This window comes from Puma concolor, chromosome C2 (assembly GCF_028749965.1).
Source record: "Puma concolor isolate L17-30 chromosome C2, mPumCon1.1.hap2, whole genome shotgun sequence".
Lineage (NCBI taxonomy): Eukaryota > Metazoa > Chordata > Mammalia > Carnivora > Felidae > Puma > Puma concolor.
The window spans coordinates 154019875-154042462 of NC_141675.1; the positions used below are offsets into that span (position 1 = coordinate 154019875).

Genomic DNA, 22588 nt, shown 5'->3' on the forward strand with positions numbered 1-22588 from the left:
TGTTATGTAACATAGCATATTAATAAAAGGGTGTAATTCAGAGAGCAAAAATTAAGAACTAGATGGCTGCAAGAGGTACAGATATGCAAAGCCACTTTCCACATCTATAATAGGAGGTAACTTACTTGATAAATTTTAAAAGTTGGTCAGTTATCTTCTTAGCTGATCTTGCAATTACACTTTCAGGCTCATTAAATGTCCTGGCATTATGTTCTATGTATCTGACTTCCCAAACTAATGCAGATAGCCTCCTTCAAAACAAAAAAGTAGGCAATTTAGAGCTCAGAAAACAAAAACACAGAAACCAGGTTGTTAAAAAAAAAAAAAAAAAGAAAAAGAAAAAAAAAAATCCCAGCACGTTAAGCCAGCATGTATTAATATATTAAATCCTAAGTGCAAAGTTACAATGGATAACCTTCTAATGCTCTCAACCTGATCATAACCATAAGCAATTATACTGGAAGCTAAACCACAGAGAATACAATTAAAGACCAAAAATCTTAACAGTTCACTTCATCACATCCAGAGCAACCTGGAGCAACCCTCCCTTTCACAGTGTCTACAGGCACAACGGAAGCTACTGAGACTCAAAGAAGAAAAGGTGTTAAATATCATCAATCCTAAGAGAGTAACCTGGCAAAGTGGTTTCTGAACAAATGCACATTCCCATGTCTGGCTACAGAGATAAAGTACACCATCAATGTAAGAAGTCAGTTTTTTGAAATGGTAATTTCTCAAAGTAGATGAATTGTAACAAATAAAATACTATCAATTACTTAAAATTTAAAAAAATCACTGAGAATCAGGGCACCTGGGTAGCTCAGTCGGTAAAGCGTCCGACTTCCGCTCAGGGCATGATCTCACAGTTCATGAGTTCGAGCCCATCGGGCTCTGTGCTGACAGCTCGGAGCCTGGAGCCTGCGTCTCCCTGGATTCTATGTCTCCTTCTCTCTCAGCCCCTACCCCACAAGCTCTCTGTCTCTCTCTCTGTCTCTCTCTCTCGCTCAGAAATAAATAAGCAATAAATAAATAAGTAAATAATTTTTTTTTTTTTAATTTAAAAATCACTGAGAATAGGAAATTTTATAGTTATCAGTGCTCTAGAAGCCAAAGATAAAAAGCTGATGACTCTGGGGAATCAATCTTTCAAAGGCCAATTTTTAAAATTCAACTTTATTTTTAAAATCAAGCTGCTAAATAGGAATAACATGCAAATAAATATGATGTCTAACTACTTAACATAATTTGTAACAAGCACGTGGAATTTTTTTTAATCCGACACCTCTCCAACATCGAACAGTGTCTTACCACAGAAGACCACAAGATCACTATAATGAAAGAGAGTGAAACAGAAAATAGCGTGCATCAGCCCCCACTCCACCACTGTCACGATCAACCACCACTTCCATTCACTCCACTCAGGATGACCAAACACCTTTTCAAACTATTGTGAAAGGAGGTTTCTACTAACCTGTAGAATCGATTAACGAGCCTCATTCGAATCGTGTAGAGGTCGGTTGGATAAGCTACTACGGTGCAATACTTCGGGTACGTACACAGATCAACTGGCCCCGCGAAAGCCGCTGCTATGTCTGTGAAGGCAGACACAAAACATTTTCATCGATAAATTCATTACCCCACAGGAGATTATTTCTCTGCAAATTCCTCAAAAATAGAGCCACGTTTAACAATGCAGGCCCAAACAAAAAGGAGCAAGTAGAAACTGTAGTGAAGAATGCCACCAAAGTTTGCTGCGCTTTTAAAATACTTTTGTGGAGGGGCGCCTGGGTGGCTCGGTCGATTGAGTGGCTGACTTCGGCTCAGGTCATGATCTCATGGTCCCTGGGTTCGAGACCCACGTCAGGCTCTGTGCTGACCACTCAGAGCCTGGAGACTGGAGCCTGCTTCGGATTCTATGTCTCCCTCTCTCTCTGCTCCTCCCCCACTCCTACTCTCTGTCTCTCAAAATTAAATAAACATTAAAAAGAAAAAATACCTTTGAGGAAAGAAAAACTTGAACATGAAACATTCCACACTAAAAACTTACCAAGATTCAAAAGTTGGTCTATACCACTAATAATTCTTTCACATTCTTCATCTCTCGATTTCTGGCCCCATTCACCATCTTGAGGTTTGTAGAGTAATTTCTCTAGCTCATCGGAAGTGACAGAAATACTAGCTCCTAACTCTTCAGGTGGGTCAACTATAAATTCCATTCCAAAGAACAAGAAAGAAAAATAATTAACCAAATATATGTTATACTTAAGTTGTCAAAACTCCTAAATCAGACACTACAAAGGAAAAAGCAGTGGTTTTATAGTGGAGAAAACTGGGACACCACCTAAGTCACATGATGAAAGTTAACACCCCCAGTAATAGGACAAATGGACATCATGTGCCTCATGATATGATGCACTGAGGACCATATACCACGTCTCTAACACTAGCACCAGAAATGCAAACCCTGGATAATGAGTAAATATGAAACAAGCCCAAACGGAGAGAAATGCTACAAAACGACTAGCCAGGATTATGTAAGAAATGATAATGGGCTATTAAAATGCAGTCAGCATCAAACTTGAAGCCTAGGATAAGAATTAATCAGCCAGATTCATATTAATTCTGTGGGGGGTTAGTAAAGCTCACAGTTACTGAAAACAGGTAAAATATTTTCATTATTTAAAAATGATATACCATGGGGCTCCTGGGTAACTCAGTCAGTTAAATATCCGACTCTTGATTTCGAATCAGATCATGATCTCATGGTTCATGAGTCTGAGTTCTGCATCAGGTTCTGCGCTCACAGCGTGGAGCCTGTTTGGGATTCTCTCCCTCTCTCTGGCCCTCCCTCTCCCTCTGTCTCTCAAAAATAAATGTTTAAAAAAAATTTTTTTAAATAGTTTCTGCTAAAACTTAAAAAAATCATATACCATTATCAGGAATTGGTTCCATGTCCCATGGGCTAAGTTTTTCAATTTCAGTATTGTCCCACCTATTAAAAAACCAAAAGTCCAGTTAGCCTCTCATAAAAACAACTTGTGGCTAATAACTAGGTATCCACAAAAGAGTAAACAAAAATAAAATGTGAAAACCTTATGGTAGCAATGAAAGTTTAAATATTAACCGTAAGATTTTTTTTTAGGAGAATACATTATGAGAAAAAGAAAGCATTAAAAATGTTCAAAGACAAAGTCAGAAGTCCTGTGTGGCTTGTACCCAGGGTAGGTGGAAAAAACTCAACAACCCTGTGAAGCCTTGAATGCCACACTTCAGAATGTGACTTTATTCCACAGCCGATGGAAAAGCAGCAACGATTTCCTTGAACAGGGGAAATGACGTAATATGTGCTCCTCAACTAGGAACTATTAGGAGGCTACAGAAATGGGACCAGGGAGGCAAGCAGAACCTGTCCCGAGGGGGTTCTGGTGAATGGGAAGCAGCCAGGGCGTGCGAGAGACACTGCATGGGGATGACGGACAGGACTCAATGACAGACTAAATCATGGTCTTTCACCTGAAACATATTATTCATGAAACCACCCACCACAATGAACGAATGTCTGTAGAGAATTCATTTCAACTGCATACAGACCTAACGATGTAGCACTGGAAATGACTATCAGGGTACTGCGGCTGATATGGCTCTTGACTTAGCACTGTTCCAAACCACCAAGCATCATCAATGATAGAACGGAATCTATCACCTATAAAAGATGACCAAGTCTGAGACACATTTTTAATTTATAAAATACCATGATACAGATAAAAAAAGAAATTACTTTTTTTATCTTAAAATCAGCCATCCTTCCCCACTTTCCAGCAATCTTCAGCAATAAAATAAATGTAAAAAGATACAATGTCACACTGAGTAATTTACTGACGGTGTATAACCATCCAGTGCAATAGACTAACATGCTTCTGACTGGATTCTGTTGTTTACTGGATCCAAACATTTCCCCAAAATAGGTTCGACCACATTTTACAACATGGAACAAAGAACAAAGCTTAACAAAACTCAATAATCTTCTACAACGATGTATATGATCAAAATATACTTGCTTAATAAGTATATTAAATACCTCTGAAACATGTACTTCCTGAATAAAACATATTATAAAAGTATGACTAGAATCCATGATTATTCTAAAGCTCTCCCTATATAAATATTTCCACATAAAACAGAATTTTAATTCTTAAGACTTCACATTAAAAATCAGTTCCAGATATACCCTAGGATATGCTTACATACTTTATTACTTAAAAGAATTAGGGGCGCCTGGGTGGCTCAGTCAGTTAAGCGTCCAACGTTGGCTCAGGTCATGATCTCACAGTTTGTGAGTTCAAGCCCCTCATGGGGCTCTGTGCTGACAGCTCAGAGCCTGGAGACTGCTTTGGATTCTGTGTCTCCCTCTCTCTCTGACCCTCCTCTGCTCACGCTCTCTCTCTCTCAAAAATAAAATAAACATTTAAAAAAAATTTTTAATAAAAAAAAGAATTAAACACCCACATATCCCTGTATCTCAGGAGGATATATAGAAGCAGGAAGTAGATCTTAGGAGGGCTCCATCCACAAACCAAAGTAACTGTACAGAATGCTCCAACTGACTCCAGTAATCGTCTGTGTACCCTACAACGGCATCCCTTCTAGAGGAACACACTGTAGGTGAGCTCGGTTTCACGTTACAAAAGGAACACAGACTGCTGTCATAACCCCACCTCTTCCCTTCCATCCATTCCACCTTTCTCAAAACAAAACCAGTAACAAAAAAAGTTGCTTAGCCACCACTAACAATTCCTTGGTAGATTAGCAATTCTGCTTTCAAGGAAGGTTTGACAGAAATGGTATCCATCAAAATTAAAGCTGTATTTCACTCCTCAGAAAGAGAATATTTACGTAATAAAATACCCACAAAGAGTACTAACAAAGTATGCTTCCACGGAATTCTCTAAAACTGAAAACAACAGCAGTATCACTACTGGAGCTGCATGTTTTGAGGTTCTTAAAATATTTTTAAATTCACATAAACATGACTTTTATGTACATTTTATATTTTTCAAAGTCACTAGAAACCCAGGACGCCTGGGTGCTCAGTCGGACTCTTGATTTCAGCTCAGGTCATGATCCCAGGGCTGCGGGATCGAGCCCCACGTCTGGCTCCATGCTGAGCGTGGAACCTGCTTAAGATTCTTCCTCTATCTCAGCTCCTCTCCCACTTGCTCTCTCTCTCTCTCAAAACAAATAGATAAACTTAAAAAAAAAAAAAAAGCCAGTTTTTGATACCAAGAACCAACTTTATAATACTTTCCTTCCCTATTTATCTAAAACTAGAAGAGGAACACCTGGGTGGGACGCTTGATCTCGGCTCAGGTCATGATCCCGCAGTTTGTGAGGTGGAGCCCCGCATTGGGCTCTGCGTGAACAGCATGAAGCCTGCTTGGGATCCTCCCTCTCCCTCTCTCTCTCTGCCCCTCCCCTCGCTCTCTCTCTCTTTCAAACATAAACTTAAAAATTTTTTTTTTACCGTTTATTTATTTTTGAGACAGAGAGAGAGCATGAACGAGGGAGGGTCAGAGGGAGGGAGACACAGAATCTGAAACAGGCTCCGGGCTCTGAGCTGTCAGGACAGAGCCCGACATGGGGCTCGAACTCACGGACCCCAAGATCATGACCTGAGCCGAAGTCAGACACTTAACCAACTGAGCCACCCAGGCGCCCCTCAAACATAAACTTTAAAAAAAAAATTCAAAAACAAAACAACTAGAAGATACTTTTGGTTTAGATAAAAGTATTTTTCACTGTAAGATAACACTTTAAATTAAAAGGAGCCTTAAGAAATCACTTTTCTGAAGGTAAAACCTGGCTTTTCCTTAAGAATTAAAAAAAAAAACAAACTGATTTTGCCTATTCAAGAGTAGAATAAACATGCTTAGTAAAGTTCTTCACGCAATAAAATCAGGATTAAGCAACTTCCTTTACTAACACTGCTCAAACTTCGAGAGAATCGGTCAGATTTCATGGGGGGGGGGGGGGGCAAAATTGAATTAATTAAAAGATCTGGTACATTAATTTCCCAATCACAAAAATAAAACAAAGGCACTAAATTTCAAAAGGCAAGTGGAATCCACCTCTAGAGCTCAGCTACAGAGAACGGGAGTTTAAAACAATTTCTGGATGCACATGTGGGCGGAACAAAATGAGAGCTTCCAACTTAGACGTCACAGATGTTGGATAAACAGAACAGATGCGAAACTTTGAAGTTCCTCAGGATTTGGCTATCGACCTTAACTCCGGCACATTCCAGACGACTGGAGTTTGGTCTTGGTTGTTTCTGTGTATGGCTAGATGTTTTTCTTCAAGAAAAACTTCCTTTAGTCCCAAAACAGTCCTATTTGTGTGGGTATTACCGTTAAAAATAGTCCACTAAGAACAGCCACGTTCTCCAACAACCTTTCATTTCAAATAGGGATGACTCAGGGAATTTGTCGAAAATTTACCTATTTGTAGTACTTCAGAAAAAAGCAGCAACAACTAGGAAAATTAATGAGGCCTTAACATCATTTACAAACGTGTACACTAGACGACAGAGCCTAAAACTTACTATTCCTAATAAGAGACCAAAACTGCTCAAAGGCGAATGAACTCTCCTAAGTGGCTGCATTATTTACAATGCAGATTAGAAGTAATTTGCATTATTTTTCAATTTCCTGATTGTTTTAGATCATAAGATAACTTTGTGAATTATACCAGTCACAGTAAAGATAGAAAAAAATGCAGACTGTGGACATGTGAAAGGATATAAAAGTTCACCCCTAACATACAGTCAACGCGTAAGAAATAATCCCCGCAAGAAATGCTGGTTGGCTAACAGTCCTTATGAAGAAGCAGTAAAGCAAAAAATACTTTCCAGGCACTTCTATTTCTTTCCAGAATTCACATGTTTGCATCCACCATAACAAGCAGCACCACAACAAAAAAATAGGCCAATAAACGGAGAGATCATTTTCCAACGGTGTATGAAACTCAGTAAGAACAGACTTACAAGACTGCCAATTCCTCTGTCTTGCTTCATCATAAAATTGACGCAGTACAAGAAAGTCAATGACATCGGGCATATCATGGTATCTAAACAGAAATAAAAGATTATTAAACTCCCTGAGCAGCAGGTTACAGTCTAAAGCAACAATGTCCAAAAGAAACAGGATGGGAGCTGCATCTCTAATTTTTTTCTGACTAGCCTTATTAAAAAAAGTAGAGAAACTAGTAAAATTAATTTATCCCATGTACCCTAAATACGGTTTCACCATGTTATCACTACAAAATAACGAGATACCTTACATACTTTTTCTTCATACCAAGTCTTCAAAATCCAGTGTGTACATCACACTCCATTGAAATCGGCCACATTTCAAGAGCTCTAGAGCCACGTGTGGCTAAGGGCCACCATAATGGACAGCACACATTTAGCAAATCATTATTCTAACATTTTCTCAAAAACAAGGACAGACACAAATTCCCCTACAGGCCAGAGTTCTCCACACATTAGTGGCATGGAAAAAGGTATAAACATGCCAATGCCTAACTGTTGCTACAGCATGCTACTTTTACTCCCCGCTATGAGCACCTCAACTCCCGCCTTAGGCTGTCCACAGTGCTCCGCTATTTACCCCGCAGTTATGAGGGACATGCTGATCAGCAAGAGGAAACATCTAAATTTAAACAATTCCATAAAAAAAAAGAGTAACACATACCTAATAGAGAAAGATTTGTCCAAAAGTTTTCCAGTTGCAGGATCTATAAATGCTAGTTTGAGGCAACAGAGCGTAGGGGGCCCAACCTCGTATCGTATTCCAACTATTTTGACCAACTCTTGATCCTTTAACAGATATTTTTTAAAGAATGCAATGTTTAAAATGGTTAAAATAAAGCAATTTCTCAAGACTATAAATCTCCACGTATTGCCACATTAAGTCAACTTATAAGTCAGGTTTCCAAGTTAACAGTGATTAAATCATTTTTGCTAAAATTAATCTTCACATCTTTTTCAGGATAGACATTTAATACTGTTTCAAACATAAGGAATATACTCACTTTAGAAAACATACCACAAAGTGTTAAGAAGGAACATATAAGAGTCACTGATCAGCACAATATCTAAAGACAATTACTGTGAATAATCTGAATTTCTTTCTGGCTCTGTTCTCTTCCTAGAGATACATCATCTTGTTTTATGTGTGTCTCTGTGTAAAGACATCTCATTGAAGATGCTGTTGATTCATTAGCACTGAACTCAACAGCCAAAAGGACTTCTCACTCATGCCTAGACAAAGTTTATCTAACACAGGTGTTCTCTCCAGAAAGCACATCATCACCTTCTTGTACTGAGTAACACAGCAGAGCACTTTAAAACATCACAGTCGGGGGCTATGTTAAACAGTAAGTCACCAACAAAAAGCATAAAAACACTAAAGTTATTTATGTTGCATTCAATAGATCGTGAGAAGGACACTTATTTATGATGTGAGAGCTCAAACAAGAAGGTATCACCTCGCTCGACCTCAGGAGGTAACAGGCCGGTCAGGGAAGTCAAATTTTTTGCCACTGTGTGTGTGTTTGCAAATGACCAGAAAGCACCCTGAGCATTGATTTGGGGTTACAAATAACAGGCAGCTAGTAGGCAAAATGACAAATATGGAATCTGTGAATAATGAGGATCAACTCAGTGATAAGTGAAACAGACCTAAATAAATCAGAGCATATGGTAAGCCAAATGCAAGACGGAGAGCCACTAAGTTGAAGGAGAGTTAAGAACAGCTATCTTTGGGAGTGCCTGGGTGGCTCGGTCCCTTAAATGTCCAACTCCTACTCATGATCTCACTGTTCGTGGGATTGAGTCCCACATCGGGATCTGTGCTGACAGCAGAGAGCCTGCTTGGGCTTCTCTCTCTCTCCCTCTCTCAAAATCAATAAATAAACTTAAAGAAGAAGAAGAAGAAAAAAAAAAAACGGCTAGCTTTGCTAAGATAGTTGTTTTCACCTTCTAATAGTTACTGAAAGTATCAAAAACATATAAAATACAAAGAATAAAAAAAAATCAACGGCAATGCTATTCCATACATAATCACCATTGACATTTTGATGTATTTATTCTGGTTGACTACATGTCTGCAAGTTTTTATTACCATAACCACAAACAACATTTCACATCCCATTTTTTCTCTTAGTAATAAATTATAAAAATTTAACAGTCATTCACTCAAGTATTTTAAAAGCCTCAATTACACAGTGGGCTTCATACCATAGTCAACTCTGCAAAAGGTACCATGACTTGTTCCATTCAGTACTGTAGGATACATGGACTTTTTCTAATTTTTGTTTTTATAAACAGGGATATGGAATTGTCTTGCTCATAAATTCACATGCACTTCCAGTTGTTTCCTAAATCACCGCAAATAAAGTCATGGATTTAAAACATCTGAATATTTTCCAGTTTCAATTTCAATCGCCAAGATAGCCTCTACAAAGCCCGGGCTGTTTCATATACCCTGTCCTGTCACCAATGTGAGTAACTGGTAACAAACCAAAATCTTTGCTACTTGCTAAAATGTGGGGTTTTTTTCTTTCACTGCTTAAAAAAAAAATTTTTTTTTTTTTTTAATTTAACTGGTTAAGTATAGGGGAGCTAAAGCTTTTCCAATAGACTAGTCTATTGTGCACGCGGTTCAACTTCTTTTCCAATTTGTATTTCCTCTTTTGAAAAACTGCCACTTCTTTTGAATATATGTCCCAGATACACACATTTTAACATTAATGATATATACTACCAAGCTGCCTTCCTGAGTGACGAACACACTTATAATTTTATACGCCAATCAGCAATACATGAAGACCATCCACTGACAAACACGTCTTTCTGCTGGATCCTAAGGCTTAGGAAGGTAACAGCAGAAATGTTTTTAAGTAGGCAGTCAAAAAGACAGTAATGAAATATACCTCCAGAAGGTTTATTTTTAATGGATTTATAAATAATTTAACTATACAGTGCTAGACATTTAATGGCTTAATAATATGATCATCTTACCCTAAGATCCATTTTTCTCCATGGCTCCTTATTAGGGTTCAGTTCATAAATGTTATTTCTTCTGACAGCCTCAATATAAGCTTCGTGACCCTGTCGAAAATAGATTACCTACAAAAAGTATACATTTAAAAATAAATTAAAACCTAAGGGTAAAATACTATCTTGTGGTCCATATTCCCATTTCTAAATTTTACTACTCTCACCTCATCGCCCATCTGAGGAACAAAAGGAGACTTTCGAAGTGTGGTGTCCGTTATCCACACGGGAGGGTGAAATTCATATAAATGTTCCATATTTGCAAGCTCCACCGGAGTCATCCTCCGCAAGCTCTGCCAAGGGGATGAGAACAAAGTCCAGTACAACAGAAAGGGCATGGGGGCGTGGTTTGATTGACAAACAAAAGAAACTTCACCAAGTGAGAAATGCTATGTCAAATGAGAATGGGCACGTCGCCTAAGGATCAGTTTTTAAACGGCATACGTTTTTGGTTCCTTCACACACACGGGGGCGTGTACATTGTGGGCCACTGGTGAAAGCAGTGCAGGTTCCCCCGGCACTCATCTAGCCTCTCCCGGATTTCTAATAGACTCTTCATAACACTTGACATCCTATGGAAGGGGGCTCCTTTCCAACCTAAATCCTCTTCGACAGCCAGCCTGCTCTGCCGAGAGACCATTCTGAATTTCACCGTGGACTACTCATCACAGGGAGACTCCTCTTGATTTGAGGTTTTAAGACAGGTGACTTTAAAATGTGCCAACAGGGGCGCCTGGGTGGCGCAGTCGGTTAAGCGGCCGACTTCAGCCAGGTCACGATCTCGCGGTCCGTGAGTTCGAGCCCCGCGTCGGGCTCTGGGCTGATGGCTCAGAGCCTGGAGCCTGTTTCTGATTCTGTGTCTCCCTCTCTCTCTGCCCCTCCCCCGTTCATGCTCTGTCTCTCTCTGTCCCAAAAAAATAAATAAACGTTAAAAAAAAAAAATTAAAAAAATAAAATAAAATAAAATAAAATGTGCCAACAAACTCTTTGATCTTCCTCATCTCTTCCACAGGTGCAGCCCACAACCGCTCCACTCAAACAGAGTAAGACAGAAGTGACAAGAGGCTTCTAAGACAAAGCTGTCACAGGCATTAAGGCTTACCCCTGCTGACACCTCTGGATCACCTAACCTAGGGAATGTCGGCCACCATGTCATACAGATGCCCAAGCAGCTCTTTAGAGGGGCCCATGTGGTGAGTAGCTGGGTCTACAGCCAACTCCCCAACTGAATAGGGTTCAAAGAAGATCAGCCAGCTCCAGTTATACGTTCAGACAGCTGTAGCTCCAACCAGTGTGATAACTGTGACCTTGGGAACCAAAACCCACCTAGCTTTTCAGCCCCCAGATTCTTGACCCACCAAACAGGAATACATGTTTGTTGCTGTAAGGAGCTAAGATTCAGGATGGTCTGTGACACACCAATACGTGAGGAATACAAAGACGTGGCATCTTTAAATAATGACTGTTACTTGCATGACATGAACACTGAACATATGATAAGAAATAGGAACATCACAAGTACTCCTGCTTGTGAACGTGCCAAATGAAAGAGAACGTGGCAGATGTAACTGGGAAACAAGGCAATGACAGAGGAAACAAGAAGAAAGTGCCCTAAAATGCCCTGAAGTATAGTTCTGGTGTTGAAATTAACAGGAGAAAATAAAGAGTTGTGGGATTCTGAGCAAAATAGAGCTCCCTCCCCCTTATCGTGTCAGACTGAGGAAGGAGCCGGTGCCACCGCCAATTTGGGGCAGATTCGATAGAGAAGCCTCCAGAAGAAAGTAGCTTTTCCAAATATAAATTTGCATTTTACATTTGAGTCTTGAAGACTTAACAGTGTCAATAGTGTCAATATAAAATCTCCAATCTCCCTAAGACTTTTAATTTCTAAATATGGACAGAAACACTTGATAGAAAGCGTAAATAGATGTTTTAAAGATATACTTCTCTTACCTCTTTTTTAGGCTTATTTTCTTTCTTTCTCTTTCGTCTCCTTTTTGGAGGAGATAAATTCTCAGTAGACATTTCATCCTCTGAACTACTGCAAAAGCGGGTAACTCGTCGACGTGATGACGTTCGTAAAGGAGGCTGCAAATTGATGCCTGCATCAGCTGTCCAGTCAGAGTATCTAGATGACGAGTCACTAGGAAAGAAAAGCAGTATATGTTGTAGGGAACCAGAATCTAAGCCCTAATGGCAATTTAATCACATAATCTTAAGAGATGAAGAGGAGGGAAGGAAGGATCCTGGGAAGATTCAACTTGAACAATCTGCCTTCACCATCAGCAAATACTGAAATGACCAGAGATCATGAGGAAGAGACAGAGACACTGGAAATTAGGAAAGGATGTAAGCCTGAGGAATTTTTTGTTTTAAGTATAATATAGAGTAAACCTCATGGAAGACAACATTTAGAGCCCACCAACAATTCCCCTTTCAGAAGATGGGAATGTAATTATGGAAACAGTAGAGGTCATGCACAACCGTAAGAGTAGGCCTCCGTCCCCCAAGTGAAAGGTGACTCGGGAATAGACTAAAATTCTAACTGGAATGAAAAACCATTAGTGAACACACTGAGAATACCAAGGAAAGTGTAGCCACAGCAGATAGAAAGCTGGAAGTGGTCAAAGTTCCTTGCCAAGAGGGGGACTTTCCTGAACAGGACGAAAGATCCAAGAGAGGAAGTGGTCCCGGCCCAGTCCAGAGCAGCAGCAAAGTCAAAAAGGAAACAAGATCTAGAAAATGAGCCCCTGCCACCACCAGCTTCAGCAAATGCAGGAAAGAAAGCAGGACAAAGGGCTCCACTGAGACCACCACTGGCCAACCACACACCTCTCAGGCTCAATAAAACACACGCTCACACGCACATTTCCAAGAGCAGTTTATTTAAAAAGAGCTATTTAGAAAAATTGTTAAGAGCACCTGCTTTGTACAATAAAATTCAAGAGAAGCTGAATTAAAAGACAATGATGACAGAGCTAGAAAGCAGAACAGAGGTTGCCAGGGGAGGGGCGGGAAGCGAAGAATCCCTGTTTAATGCGTACACACTCTCAATTTTGCAACGAGTTCTGGAGACTGGGTGCACAACAGTATGAATGTACTTAATGTTACTGAAATATACAGTTAAAAATGGTTAAGATAGTAAATTCTGTTATGTATATTTCATGTTTCACAATTAAATTTATAAAAAAAATAGACAAGGGTTCTAAAAATCACTCCAGCCCCTCAATCATAACAGAATAAAAAAAGTCACGACAGGAAAAAGGGAGTATTGTATGGTGGTCTACACCGGCACAGCATCCATAGGAACAGAAATAAGATTGAGTCCTATTTGGAAGGGACGCTTTTCTAGACCTGGTGATGGCTATGCTGTGAAGAGAGAAAGATGTCCAGGTTTCTGGCACGAGCATCTGCCAAGGTGAACTTGACATTTTATTTACCAAAAGGAGGAACAGATGTTAACATCTGGGTCCCATGAAATCTGGATCCCAAAACTAGAGGTCCACACACGCAATAACTGACAGTAAATAGAATGATGGTCTTACCACATACATTCTTGATACTGCTCTTTATGACTACAGCCCAAGACTACATTGTACACTGTGGGCTCAAATGTGTACAGTCAAACATACCCAAAAAGCTTTCTGTACACACAGCTGTTAATCCAGTTCTCTTCTTCTTTAATTCTTTTTTGTTTTTTTAAAACAAGAGACAGAGAGAGAGCACAAGCAGGGGAGCAGAAAGGAGGAGGCGGGTACAAAGGATCCCAAGCAGGCTCTGCAAGGACAGCAGTGAGCCTGACATGGGGCTTGAACTCATGAACCATGACATTGTGACCTGAGCCAGAGTCAGACGCTCAACCAGCTGAGCCACCCAGGCGCTCCCAGTTTTCTTCTCCTTTTAATTGTACGAGAAACTCAACTGCCCTTCACAGACTGGTCCATCCAAGCCTAGGACTAGGCTGCTGAGCAGATGAAAACAATGAAAAGCAGGCACCTGGAGGGGTGCCCCAGCCTACAGAGGGGTTGCTGTGTGTGACTCCTGATCCTGGGGTCATGAGTTCAAGCCCCACGCTGGGTGTGGAGCCTACTTAAAAGAAAAAAAAATTTTTTTTTTAATTTTTTTTTTTTTAACATTTATTTTTGAGACAGATAGAGACAGAGCATGAACGGGAGAGGGACTGAGAGAGAGGGAGACACAGAATCGGAAGCAGGCTCCAGGCTCTGAGCCATCAGCCCAGAGCCCGAAGCGGGGCTCGAACTCACAGACTGCAAGATCGTGACCTAAGCTAAAGTAGGACGCTTAACCGACTGAGCCACCCAGGCGCCCCAAAACAAAAATTTTTTAAAGCAGTAGCAAGTACCTTGAACTTTCGCTGTCACTCTGACTCCTCCTGTCACTCCTCCACTCCTCTTCTTCAGAAGAGCAAGAACCTTCACTCTGATCACAGGAAGTCTCCTATGTATTGGGGGAGGGGGGGGATAAGATAAAAGTCCTCATCTTGAAGATTAAATAACACAAGTCAAGAAAAGCCGCATTCCATTCTTACCATTTCAGGCAATCGGGCAATGAATATAATTAGATGAACTTCAAACAAAAAGTCAGTGTCTTTATTATATTCTTTTTCTTAGCAAGGCACAGGGCGACAGAGACAGAGACTCAACACCACTGCCGCTGACACAGTGGGCCCTTCTCTGTGTGAGGCTGAGCCAAGTCCGTGTACATGTTTCCAGTGACTGGACCTGGGTCACTGCAATAGGGACACAGGGGCGTCTCATTCTACTTTCATTCCCTAATGGCCGATGACGCTGCGCATCTTTCCATACGATTACTTGCCATCTATGTATCTTCTCTGATGACGTGTCAGACTGTCTGATTTTTAAACTGGATTTTTTATTTTCTTATGAATGCATTTTAAGAATTCATGGTATATTTTAAATAGAAGTCCTTTATCAGATAGGAGCTCTACCAATATTTTCTCCTGATCTGTGGCTTGCGTTCTCTCCTAACAGTATCTTTCCCAGAGCAGGTTTTAATTGATGAAATCTAGCTTGTCACGTTTTCCTTTAACAGATCATGCTTTTGGTATTCTATCTAAAAAGTCACCGCCATACCCAAGGTCACCTACATTTTATTGCATGTTATATTCTGGAAATTTTAAGTTCTGTGTTTTCCATTAAGCTTATGATCCATTTTGAGTCAATCTGTGAAAAGTACATGTCTAGACTTTTTTTTTAACATGTGGATGTCCAGTCATTCCAACATTTGTTGAAAAGCCTCTGCTTCATCCACTGAGTTGTCTTTTGCTTTTTTGTCAAACACTGGTGGACCATACTTGCATTGGTCTATTTCTGGGTTTCCCTATCCTATTCCATTGATCTACTGTCTATTCTTTCACCAATCCCACATTGTCTTGAAAACTACAGACTTGTTACGAACTCTCAATGTCAGGTACTATCAGTCCTCCAACTACGTTCTTCAGTACCCTGTTAGCTATTCTGGACCTTTTTCCTCTCCAAATAAACTTTAGAATCACTTCACCAATATCCACAAAATTAACTTGTTGGGATCTTGATTGGAGTTATGTTGAATCTACAGATCAAGTTAGGAAGAACTGACATCTTAACAAAAACACAGAACAAGAGGGACTCTCTCCTTCGTTGTTTATGGAAATGCAAACGTAACCCAGCCACTTTGGATGACAGTTTGGAAGTTTCTTACAAAGCTAAACATAGCCTAATCATATGATCCAATAAACCTGCTCCTTGGTATTTATCCAAATGCGTTAAAAATATCCCCACAAAATCTGCACATGGAAGTTTACACCAGCTTTATTCATAATCGCCAAAACTTTGAGGCACCTGGGTGGCTCAGTCAGTTAAGCGTCTGACTTCGGCTCAGGTCATGATCTTGAGGTTTGTGAATTCCAGCCTCGCGTAGGGCTCTGTGCTGACAGCTCAAAGCCTGGAGTCTGCTTCAGATTCTGTGTTTCCCTCTCTCTCTGTCCCTCCCCTGCTCGTGCTCTCTTTCTCTCAAAAATAAATAAACAATAAAACAGAAAACAACAACAAAATAATTGCCAAAACTTAGAAGCAGCCAACATGTCCTTTAGTAAGTAAATGAAATAATCTATGGTAAATTCAGACAACGGAATATTATTCAGTTCTAAAAAGAAATGAAATATCAAGCCACGAAAAGATACAAAGGAAACTTAAACTCATATTACTAGAAAGTAGCCAATCTGAGGAGTATCTGCATCAGACTTCAGCTCAGGTCATGATCTCATGGTTTGTGGGTTCAAGTCTCACATCGGGCTCTGTGCTGATAGCTCAGAGCCTGGAGCCTGCTTTAGACTGTGTCTCCCCCTCTCTCTGCCCCTCCCCCGCTCATATCTCTCTCCCTCTCTCTCTCTTCCCCCGCCCCCCCCACCCTTCAGAAATAAACATTTAAAAAAATTGAAAGTAGCCTATCTGAAAAGGCTACATACTGTATAATCCAACTGTATGGTATTCTGGAAAAGTCTACAGAAACAGCAGAAAAATCAGTGGTGACCTACCAGTGGCTCAGGAGGAGAGAAAGGAATGATTAAGTGTAGCAAGGAGGTTTTCGGGCAGTGAAACTGTTATGGTAGAGACATAACATTATGCATTTGTCAAAACCCACACAAATTGTGCAACACACAGAGATCCCTACTGTAAACTAGGAAATTGAGTTCACCAGAGGCAGCAGATGCACCACACTAACCCAGAAGTTACTACCAGGAACAACTGTGTGCAGGGAAAAGAAGATATGGGAATTCAAGGTACTCACTGTGCGGTTTTTGTGTAAACCTAAAACTGCTCTACGACAAAATTTTTTTTAAGTCAATAAAGGGAAGAGAGGGGAAGAAACAACTCTGTGATTCCCACAGCCCTAATGGTTGCAATCTACTGTAAGTTCTAGTTATGGACACCAGGCAGGTACTTTTATTTTTTAATTTTTTTAAATGTTTATTTCTGAAGGAGAGAGACACAGAGGGGGAGGGGCAGAGACTAGCGGGGGAGGGGCAGAGAGAGAGAGAGGTAGACACAGAATTGGACACAGGCTCCAGGCTCTGAGCTGTCACCACAGAGTCTGACGCGGGGCTTGAACTCACTCAGGAAAGGCAAGATCGTGACCTCAGCCAAAGTCTGACGCTTAACCGATTTGAGCCACCCAGGCGCCCTAGGCAGGTACTTTTAAACTGAGACATGACCTTTTACTGTAACAGCATTTACATTAGGAGCATTGAGAATGGATAATGAAAATGTCACTGAAAACCAAAACTTAAAAGACAAAATCTAAAGTCAGTATCTACTTTTATCTACTTCATTTGAACAGGCAAAATGTAGAATAAGTGTATTCTTTTTTAATGTTTATTTATTTTTGAGAGAAAGAACACAAGCAGGGTAGGGGGAGAGACGGGGGGACAGAGGATCTAAAGCCAACTCTGAGCTGTTAGCACAGAGCCCGACGTGGGACCTAAACTCACGAACCGTGAGATCATGACCTAATCTGAACTCAGACACTTAACTGACGGAGCCATCCACGTGCCCCTGAAGTCAACATATTCTCAAAACTGTTTCTCAAAATGTGAGCCTCCTCCTATTCCAGGAGTCTGGCTTTTATGTTCAAATGGACTTTTTTTTGTCATGACAGTGATAAAAGAAACTCTTAAACGCTACTACCTAGAAATCATGCATCCTCTGAAATGTCTTACATGTGTTATCCCAATTCTCAAAACACCTCTGTAAACGGAAGAGTTAAGAAAACTAATGACATTAAATTTCAGAGGCTTCCGATTTAACTTGACTATCAAGGCTGTGTGCATCTGCTTGTAACTCTGAGTTACTTAAAAAAAAAAAAAAAAGTTCCTGATATTACACAAGCTTCAACCCCCACAAAGCCTGGATCTACCCTGCCTGTGTACTACCAGCTCTTCATCTATAGGGACACCCAAGACTAAGAAAAGTAAAATAACATGCGTAGGGTCACAGGAGGGTAAGTGTAGGAAGTGGAATTAGAAATCCAGCTAACTAGAAAGCCCTTACACATTTTCTACCATCAGTGCTTTCCAAACCAAAATGGAATGGAACCAACACGCATATACACAACACACCCCACACACACTCTCCTCCCTCATCTCTGCCCGGCCACACCACCACCCACCCCCTCCCCCACACCAGCTCCCCCACTGCAACAACACAGGTGAATGAATTCCTACCACTGGAGGTAAAACCCACCACCAAGCCACAAGATTATGGTTTATTTTAAAAGGTCAAGTGGATTTAACATTCCACATTATCTATGTTTGCATTAGTTTAAAGCATTTCCCCATTACTTGAAAATACACCAAACTAACAGATATAGAGAAAAATCTTAAGATTGATATACCAGTGATGATTTAAAAAGGAAAAAAAAAAAAAATCCCCCGAATAGCCAAGGCAATCCTGCAAAAGAAAACCAAAGCTGGAGGCATCACAATTCTGGACTTCAAGATGCATTACAAAGCCATAATCATCAAGATAGTACGGTACTGGCACAAAAACTAACCCATATATCAATGGAACAGAATAAAGAATCCAGAAATGGACCCACAAACATATAGCCAACAAATCTTTGACAAAGCAGGAAAGAATATCCAAGGGAAAAAAAGTGTCTTCATCAAATGGTATTGGGAAAACTAGACAGCAACATGCAGGAGAATGAACCTGGACCACTTTCTTAAGTGGCTATTTCAACTCAAAATGGATGAAAGACCTAAACAGAAGACCGGAAGCCATCAAAATCTTAGAAGAGAAAACAGACAACAATCTCTTTGACCTCGGCCACAGCAACTTCTTACTCAACACATCTTCAGGAGCAAGGGAAACAAAAGCAAAAATGGACTGTTGGGACCTCATCAACATAAAAAGCTTCTGCGTGGCAAAGGAAACAATCAGCAAAACTAAAAGGCAATTGACGGAATGGGAGAGAAGATATTTGCAAATGACATATCAGATAAAGGGTTAGTATCCAAAATCAAACTCAACATCCAAAAAACAATCCAGTGAAGAAATGGGCAAAAGAGATGAATAGACACTTTTCCGAGGAAGACATCCAGATGGCTGACAGACACATGAAAAAATGCTCAACATCACTCATCATCAGGGAAATACAAATCAGAACCACGGTAAGATACCAGGTCACCCGTCAGAATGGCTAAAATGAACAATTCAGGCAACAACAGATATTGGTGAGGATACAGAGAAGGGGGAATCCTTTTGCACTGCTGATGAGAATGCAAACTGCTGCAGCCACTCTGGAAAACAGGATGGAGGTTCCTCAAAACATTAAAAATAGAATTACCATATGATCCAGTAATTCCACTACTGGGTATTTATCCAAAGGATACAGGTGTACTGTCTCAAAGAGGCACACGTACCCCAATGTTTATAGCAGCACTATTGACGATAGCCAAAGTATGGAAAGGGCCCCAATGTCCATGGACAGATGAATGGACAAAGAAGATGTGGGGGGTGTGTGTGTGTGTGTGTGTATGTACGTATGTATATATACGTGTATATATGAGTATATACGTATATATGTGTGTGTGTGTGTGTATATAGACACATATACACATACACACATACAACGAAGTATTACTCGACAATCAGAAAGAATGAAATCTTGCCATTTGCAGCTACGTGGATAGAACTAGAGGATATTATGCTAAGCGAAATTAGACAAAGAAAGACAAATATATGACTTCACTCATGTGGAACTTAAGATACAAAACAGACAAACATAAAGGAAGGGAAACAAAAATAAGATAAAAACAGGGAAGGAGACAAACCATAAGAGACTCAAACAAAGAGAACAAACTGAGGGTTGCTGGAGGGGTTTAGTGGGGGAATGGGCTAAGTGGGTGATGGGCATTAAGGAGGGCACTTGCTGGGTTTAGCACTGGGTGTTATACGTAAGTGATGAATCACTTGGTTCTACTCCTGAAATCAATATTACACTATATGTTAAATAACTTGGATGCAAATTTTAAAAATTTATAATAAAAAAAAAAAGGAAAAAGAATCTATAATCAATCCTGGTGTTTCAAAAAGAACACAACAAAATAAGCATTAGCTGGTATTTTCTTAGCATAATAACATAGATATGCATACTATAGACACCTAAATTAAGGTGTCTCACTTAGTGTGAAAATGGTAGACATGTCTCCACCAAGAGGAATACGGTCCACCATCCCCACCACCATTCAACACTGTGCTGAAAGAACTGAGCAATGCAATTAGATACGAGAGAGCAATGGGAGGTATAAAAATTACCTTAGTAGGAAAACTAGTATTTTTTAAAAAATTTTTTCTAATGTTTATTTATTTTTGAGAGAGAGACAGAGAGATATGGAGCATGAGTGGGGAAGGGGCAGAGAGAGAGGGAGACAGAATCTGAAGTGGTCTCCAGGCTCTGAGCTGTCAGCACGGGACTCAAGCTCATGAACCATGAGATTATGACCTGAGCCGAATTCAGACATTTAACCAACTGAGCCACCCAGGCACCCCAAAGGACAACTAAGTACTTGTACAAAGGAGAGGGTACCTAAATAAAAAACCCTCAGATAATTCAATGATAAAATTAACTCAAAAGTTCGGTAACACAGCAAGATGTGTAAAAAAATTCAATCTACCGAAATCAGTAGCCTTCATCTCCACCAAGTAATAACCACTTAGAGGCTCTAATGGCAGAAAAAGAACGCAGCACCGTATAAACTACAGATAAAGAACTAACATATCTGGTATATAAAGAACCTTTGGAAATTGCGGTGGGCACGGAGGGGACCAAAAATGTGATAGAGAAATGACCAAAGGACATAAATACATGTGCACAAAGATGAAAAAAAAAAGACACTCTAAATATATGAAAAGATGTTCAACAACTTCACACATGAGAAAGTCAAAATAAAACTATTCTGTGAAATAAACCAAAGATAAAAGGACAAATATCGTATGATTCCACTTACACGAGGTCCCTATAGTAGGCAAATTTACAGAGAGCTAGAAAGTAGGAGAGAGGCTACCACGGACGTACAGAAGGGAAAAAGGGAGTCAGTGTTTAATGAGTACAGTGTCTGTCTGGGATGATGAAAGAGTGCTAGAAACGTACAGTGGTAATGGCTGCACATACTTAAGATAGAGGTAACACTTTTGAAGTGTACACAGGAAAATAAAGTAGTAAATTTTATAATTTTTCTCACTAAAAAAAGCCAAAACATAAAAAAATAAAACTACACTAAGACACCATCTCTCACCCATTAAACTGGCAAAGATTATCAAGTATAAAACACTCTATTGGCTAATGGCTAAGAAAACCCATGTTGCTGGTGGCACCACCAGCAGGAAAGCCAAGTTGGAACCTTCCTTTGGCAGCAACTTTTACCACTACTTCCTACAACTCAGAGGCATGTATCTTTAGACACTGCGATCCTATTCCCAGGATCGTACTCCCAAATGTCTCCATCAGCAAAAAACTACATACACAGACAAAAAGATTACTCATTGTGGCACTGTTTATAACGAAAACACTGGAAACGTCCTAAATGGCCATAGGTAAGAGACTGATTAAATAAACTGTTACAGTCCCATAATTGTATGATGCAAGTCTTGAAAGAAAGAAAGAAAGAAAGAAAGAAAGAAAGAAAGAAAGAAAGAAAGAAAGAAAGAAAGAAAGAAAGAGAGAGAGAAAGAAAGAGAGAAAGAAAGAGAGAGAGAGAGAGAGAGAGAAAGAATGAACGAACGAACGAACGAACCATGGAGGAGATATTTAAAAACGAACACGGGGGGCCGCCTGGGTGGCTCAGTCGGTTAAGTGTCCGATTTCGGCTCAGGTCATGATCTCACGGTCCATGAGTTCGAGCCCTGCGTCAGGCTCTGTGCTGACAGCTCAGAGCCTGGAGCCTGTTTCCGATTCTGTGTCTCCCTCTCTCTCTGCCCCTCCCCTATTCATGCTCTGTCTCTGTCTCAAAAATAAATAAACGTTAAAAAAAAATTAAAAAAAAAAAAAAAAAAAACGAACATGGGGGCACCTGGGTGGCTCAGCTGGTTGAGCGTCCGACTTTAGCTCAGATCATGATCTCACAGCTCTGTGAGTTTGAGCCCCGCATCGGGCTCTGTGCTGACAGCTCGGAGCCTGGAGCCTGCTTCAGATTCTGTGTCTCCCTCTCTCTCCGCCCCTAACCCACTCCCATTCTGTCTCTGTCTCTCTCAAAAGTAAACAAACGTTAAAAAAAAAAAACAAAAAAAACACAACGAACATGGAGTGAGTTCAAGAATATTTTAAGTGGAAAAAAAAGAATACTTAGTATCAATGTAATAGATGTGTTTAATTATAAGACTTATTAAATGGAAAGCTTTCATTAAATTTATCGGGTGCACATAATTAAATGAAAAGGGCAAAGAACTGGTATTT

The 22588-nt window shown here is 40.1% G+C and overlaps 1 protein-coding gene across 1 annotated transcript in view; it reads right to left on the reverse strand.

Moving 5' to 3' along the window:
* The window catches only part of BRWD1 (bromodomain and WD repeat domain containing 1), a 125973-nt gene that overhangs the window by 29109 nt on the left and 74276 nt on the right, over positions 1 to 22588 (reverse strand). Inside the window, exons 22-32 of the mRNA XM_086675986.1 lie at positions 14478 to 14572; positions 12068 to 12257; positions 10282 to 10407; positions 10079 to 10186; positions 7749 to 7873; positions 7040 to 7122; positions 3592 to 3703; positions 2931 to 2992; positions 2048 to 2203; positions 1472 to 1592; positions 126 to 251 (exon numbers count right to left, since the gene is read on the reverse strand). Coding sequence (XP_086532112.1) covers positions 126 to 251; positions 1472 to 1592; positions 2048 to 2203; positions 2931 to 2992; positions 3592 to 3703; positions 7040 to 7122; positions 7749 to 7873; positions 10079 to 10186; positions 10282 to 10407; positions 12068 to 12257; positions 14478 to 14572 — 1304 coding nt within the window. The remainder of the gene's footprint in view (positions 1 to 125; positions 252 to 1471; positions 1593 to 2047; positions 2204 to 2930; positions 2993 to 3591; positions 3704 to 7039; positions 7123 to 7748; positions 7874 to 10078; positions 10187 to 10281; positions 10408 to 12067; positions 12258 to 14477; positions 14573 to 22588) is intronic.